The 6,112-nt window shown below is 42.3% G+C and overlaps 1 protein-coding gene across 1 annotated transcript; it reads left to right on the forward strand.

Moving 5' to 3' along the window:
* The first annotated feature begins 1,972 nt into the window (after nucleotides 1-1,972).
* LOC134076649 (NACHT, LRR and PYD domains-containing protein 1 homolog) lies at nucleotides 1,973-4,888 on the forward strand. The gene is made up of 4 exons (XM_062531804.1): nucleotides 1,973-1,982; nucleotides 2,143-2,305; nucleotides 3,155-4,185; nucleotides 4,352-4,888. The coding sequence occupies exons 1-4, from the start codon at nucleotides 1,973-1,975 to the stop codon at nucleotides 4,621-4,623; spliced, it is 1,476 nt and encodes a 491-aa protein (XP_062387788.1). The 3' UTR covers nucleotides 4,624-4,888.
* Nucleotides 4,889-6,112: the final 1,224 nt, after the last annotated feature.

Below are 6,112 nucleotides of genomic sequence, written 5' to 3' on the forward strand. Positions count from 1 at the left end.
TACACACAGTTTCAACTGCTGAATCTCAGGCTTAAACATTTCACTCTCACATAAGCACAGTTTCAACTGCTGAATCTCAGGCTTAAACATTTCACTCCCTCTCATCTCACACACAGATTCATGTGTTACAGCTGATCTAATACATTTTCTCTCTTTGGTCTCTGTGTTTTCTTCAGCTGATCTGATGAAGTGTTTCCTTATTTCTCCTACAGCCTGCAGAGCTGCAGTATAACAGATGAAGGTTTCAGAATTTTAGCATCAGCACTGAGATCAAACCCATCAACGCTCAGAAATCTCTATCTGTGGGGGAATCATATACAAATACAGGGAGGTGAATGAATCCATCCCATTGTATTCAACATGACACATGTGTTCACACTGCGCATAAGGGCAATTCCATATCAGTTGGAACAGGTCCGACACCATGGTCCTCAGTTTTTCCTGATTTTTGGTCCAAATGTTCCTCCATGTCTCATTAGAAGAAAACCAAAATTTTAGCTGGGTATCTTGTTTTAGTTTCTGAGATATGGTTCTTCAAATGTGGTTAGACGCGTCCTAAAAAAAGGCTGAAAATTCCTGTATTTAATGAGCACCACTTTTTTTTAAACCCCTCTCCTCTCTTAAGGCTACCATATTATTTTCAAAAAATTTGAACACTGGGGCAGTACCCTGTGTTGTTGTCCAAAATCATAAAGGAATTACAGTCCTTCCCACCATTGGAGACTTATTCATCGAAACAAACCCATATTTGTTTTGAAAGCAATGAAAAAAAAAACTGTTTTTGTTCTGTTATGGTCATGAATGGCTAGCACTCACAGGTTTAAAACTCTACATATATATAGTCCATGAGTAAGAGAACATGTTGACAAAAAATTGAGAATGTTAGTTTTCGTATTTCGAGGCTATGAGCCTTCAAAGTTGGCCAAAATGGCGTTTTTTCCTAAAAATGCCACTTTTATTGCCTTTTTCCAAGGACAAGATGAAATGCAAATCCAACATTTCTTTTTTTCTGCAATAGTGTGGCACTTTGTAGATCATGTGAATGTGGTAGATCCAACCTGTCCATTTTAATATCCCCACAGCACATGTCTGAAGTTAGAAAAAATGAAAAATAGTCTTGGCTGAAGGAGGTGTTGGTTTGATTTGTATGAACCTCTTAGAAGGACAATATGGGGTGTAAACCCATTTTTTTCTGTTTGAGGGATCAGAATGCCATCCTGTAAATAGGATAAAAATGTTGTATCCCATTTTTACTCTTTAGTGATCCCTTAAAATATGTCCAAAAGTTGTCAAAAATGAAAAAGGCAACTAAATTGAGGGGCTTAAATGGCCAAGTGGATCAAGTCACACAAGGCTACAAATGTAATATAAGACAGATGAGATACTGAGGGAGAACACTGTGAAATGTTTAACCCTGTTACGATCAGCCAAGTTTCACTTTCACTATCAAGAAAAGCCACCTGCAGCATCTGCTGCCCTATGCACAGAGTGTGTTATGGTGGGAGTGCTGATTGAACTGTGTTATGGTGGGAGTGCTGATTGAACTGTGTTATGGTGGGAGTGCTGATTGAACTGTGTTATGGTGGGAGTGCTGATTGAACTGTGTTATGGTGGGAGTCCTGGTTGAACTGTGTTATGGTGGGAGTGCTGATTGAACTGTGTTATGGTGGGAGTCTTGGTTGAACTGTGTTATGGTGGGATTGCTGACTGAACTGTGTTATGGTGGGAGTGCTGACTGAACTGTCTTATGGTGGGAGTGCTGATTGAACTGTGTTATGGTGGGAGTCCTGGTTGAACTGTGTTATGGTGGGAGTCCTGGTTGAACTGTGTTATGGTGGGAGTGCTGACTGAACTGTGTTATGGTGGGAATGCTGACTGAACTGTGTTATGGTGGGAGTCCTGGTTGAAATGGACATTCATTTATTTCATCAGTCACAGAAATCCATCATAAACTAAACTATTGGGGGGTTGCATGGGGAAAGGTGTGGCCAGACCTCTCATTTCCAACATCACTGAATAGCTGACTGAGCCTCTTGAGTCTATATTGCCAAAAGTAGCATCAGTGTAGATGTTATGGGGGTGGTGGAGCACTGAGCATGTTTATCTTTTTATTATCTTATTGAGATGCTTTTATCTTCACAGTTGATAAAGTGTTCTATCCAGAGCTGCCGAGTGTTTCACATGGGTCTGAAGTCATCAGGAAAGATTCCTCAGAAAGCACTGTTCTGGACCAAGAGGATTTGGATTCTGTGGACAATCCTGACCGGAGGACAGATGTGAGAGGACTGTCTGGAGATATGGCTGAGTACGAAGATTTAGATTTACAGAATACATTCATTTAAAAAGGTTTTATGATCATTATGAATCCGTGCTTGATCACAGGCACTGCATTACTCCAATGTAGCCATAGTTTACTGGTGGTTTTGCTAATGCAATTTCTTTGCAGTCACCATAACTTTAAAGTGTCATTCATTTAGAGGGATTTAAGCATTTGCCTGTCATCGTGTCAGTTTGGTGGCTGTTTACTAACAGATGATTATCTGAGGACAAAATCTATATAAAAATGACCTAACTAAAATTCCCTGCATAAAGACTTTTATGTGGTGGGTGAATCTGCTGACTTGAGTACCAGGATGGTAAAATACCTGGTGGTGTTGTAGTGCTATGGCATTACAGATATGATCAGCTGGTTAATATGGTTAGACTGGATGGTGATTGGGCCATAGGAATTGAGTTTAATTGTGGTGATAAATATGTCATTATTTTAAACTCAATGAGTGATTGGTGACGGTCTGACGATGAATATCTAAATACCTAAATGCATCTGCTTCTCTTTATTGTGGGTGGTATGAATGCAGATATTTTCGGTGGTAGCTCATTATTTGGCAAACATTTAATGCAGTTGTAGTATGGTTGGGAACACCATCATCAGCCACCTGATGAATCACCCAACAGCATCATTTCTACACAATGAGTAAATCCTGCAATGAGTGCGGTCAGGTTCACCTCAAAACCACTGGCGTTATAGTTTATATGGTTGTATTGTGCTATGGAGTGTTTTCGTGTGTCCTGACTCCTGAATAAGTATTGATGATGATGATGATGATGATGATGATGATGATGATGATGATGATGATGATCTACTCGTTTAAAGGTTGGACATTTCGGCTGGTGAAACTCAATTTATGTATGACAGACGACCAAACTGCTGCAAATCCTGTGAAGATGTTGAAGACACCTCACACTGGATCCTGATGGAACCCTCTGTTTCCATGGAGACAGGAGTCCCAGTGTATAAACACAGCTCTCCACCAGGAAGTTTTGAGTGCACAGTGTCTGGTTTGCGCTGGGTGTGTGCAGTTGAAGTCTCTCTACAGTATCACTTAAGTGACCCCCATGTATTCGGAGCAGAGCTTGCCATGTTGCAGTATGAACCAATTGGTCCCTTGATGGACATCAAAGTGCTCTCAGGTGAACTGTTGGAGGCTCATCTGCCCCATTTTGCCTGTCTGGAAGGTTCAGATTCCTCTCTTAGAGAGGCTGTGAGAGTTCTGCATGGGGTCGACAGCAGTGTAACTCTAGAGAGATGTGAGCTGACCCGTTTCCACGCAAAGCTCCTCAAGCCCTCCTTCTCACTGATAGAAGTCTTGGTGAAATTCGGAATCCCAATGAAAGCCCATCTGGACGTGTTAATCTACCGCACCAGAGTGACACCCCTGGTTCTCTTCACGTATGTCGTGCCGCGGGATGCTTCCATGATTCAGGCGGTAGAAGAGGATTTACAAGAGACACAAGATGCTAAGAAGATCAAAAAACATCGTCCAGACATGTCCATTTGGATGAACAGCAAGTGTAGCCTTAAGGCATCCTGCCATGATTCTAAAACATGCCCTCAATGCATAACTTTCAAATACATCAGACCTCCAGACCTGTTTGAGGTGGTCATTAAAAATGCAGATGACTGTTTTGATTTGGAGCTGATCAGTGAAGGGCAGTCCATATGGAAAGCTACGCTGGAAAGTTTTGAATATGGTGAAACTGGAGATGTGGCACCCAGTCACCCACAAATTCCCTCAGCAGCATCCGGACGTTCCCGAAGCGTGATCCCCAGAGAAGCGGCTCACACGAGCAGAGCTGCCAGGGCCGAAGAGGAAGAAGGGAACATGGCCTCCATGTCACACCAAGGTGCACCACTCAACACATAACCTTTTTAACCACTGTCTGTGTATAATACTAAAAAATCATTTGAAATAGCAGTAAATACTTGTTTTGCCTTATTTTATTGTGTTGATGTTCTGGGTAGAGCATAGCAGCAGTAGATGATTTTAAAGCCTTGATTATCTCTTCCTAGATCGACTGTCCTGTATTCGGCCTGATCTCATCAAGCGGACATCAGAAGGTGTACTGAAAGGTCTGGTTCTAGGGCTTGAATCCCATCAGCCTCCTGTGTTGCACAATATGGAGACACAAGTCATCCTGCAGAGGACCAGCGTGCTGCATGAGCAGGTGACCTCCCTCATCGACATGGTGCTGAAAAAGGGAGACACAGCGTGTGGCATCATGCTCTCTCTCCTTAAAGAACTGGACTATTACTTTTATCAAGACCTCATCAAGAAAGCATAGAACCTTAAAGCACGGAACTGTGAAGACCTATAGGAAGAAACCCTCCCAGGGCAGGCTAGGTTCTTCTACACATAGTGTGATGTACTTTAATGACCAACTTTTTTTAACGTCGACCAATTCAATGTCCAGTTCAGTGAGCAAGTAGCTCTGTTGAGAGAAACTCGAGGAGCGCTCAAATTCGACAAGACCGTGTGCAGAGGGCTTGTCACTGTTACAGTATGTGGTAGCCCAGAAGCTATCTTGTCCAGGGCAGGCTATAGGTTCTTGTACAGATAGGGTGGAAGTCTGTTACAGTATGTGGTAGCCCAGAAGCTATCTTGTCCAGGGCAGGGCAGGTCCAGTTCTTCTACAGAGAGTATGCCTCTCATGCAGCGTTTATATGTCCTCCCTCGCTCCTCGGGCCTCGATCCTCACTGATCTACATAAAGAAAGATAGAAGAAGGGATAGACTATCCCATTGTTGCCGCCCCATCATTCTTTATGTAGATCAGTGAGGATCGAGGCCCGAGGAGCGAGGGAGGACGTATAAGCGCTGAATGAGAGGCACCTATAGTGTTGAAGTCGGCATGTGATGTACTGTAATGGCCCCTCACCCCCAAGGGCCACTGGAACTTGTAATTACGTAATTTCCCAGTGAAATGAAGTGTCCCACACCAGCCCTGATCTGGACTCTCCCTCTTCTCCATCCCTTGACTTGGCGTGAACGGTTATTCTATTCTATATAGTCGTACTGTACGTATTGCTGCACAGACAGTATCCTAGTAACACTGTGCCTTTTGTACCTTATTGTGCTGCAACTGTAACTGTATTGTACCTTTACTGTAACTTGATTGTTGTAGGTGGCTTTGAACAAAAGTGTCAGTTGAAATTACTAAATGTTATAAATAATATGACTTCTGGTAGTGTTTTTCATACGACTATAAGCAATGTGACCACCCCTTCCTGGTAGAGTTTTTCATACAACTACTGTATAAACAATGTGACCACACCTTCCTAGTAGTGTTTTTTATACAACTATAAACAATGTGACCACACCTTCCTGGTAGTGTTTTTTTATACAACTATAAACAATGTGACCACACCTTCCTGGTAGTGTTTTTTATACAACTATAAACAATGTGACCACACCTTCCTGGCTTCCTGGTAGTGTTTTTTTTATGGGATTGCCCTTCAGTTTGTTGTAAAGGTGCCCCCTGCAGGTAAGAGAGGGAATGTCATGACTCCACTGTACAGATGTGTACATTACAATATGACTGCTCAGGAAAAGAGAACAAACTGGAGATGTGATTAATGTAGTAGTAGACTATTGATGTCAATATGATAAATGCAGATAAGTAACGTATGGTGGAGTTGTGATTATTGGATACATCACAGACGTGCCAGTGAGTGTGGTTTATTCGTTTTGACAGTAAAACATATTTTTAAATCCATGAGATGGTAATGACTGCAGGTTTAGTGTGTTCTGCAGTTTGTTCCTGATGACTGAGTG

This window comes from Sardina pilchardus, chromosome 1, assembly GCF_963854185.1.
Source record: "Sardina pilchardus chromosome 1, fSarPil1.1, whole genome shotgun sequence".
Lineage (NCBI taxonomy): Eukaryota > Metazoa > Chordata > Actinopteri > Clupeiformes > Clupeidae > Sardina > Sardina pilchardus.

Bases quoted from the DNA above. Each gene is read 5' to 3' on its own strand.
- LOC134076649 (XM_062531804.1), top strand. The intron at 2,306-3,154 runs GTACGAAGATTT...ACTCGTTTAAAG, and splicing joins CTGTCTGGAGATATGGCTGA to GTTGGACATTTCGGCTGGTG. The intron at 4,186-4,351 runs GTGCACCACTCA...ATCTCTTCCTAG, and splicing joins GGCCTCCATGTCACACCAAG to ATCGACTGTCCTGTATTCGG.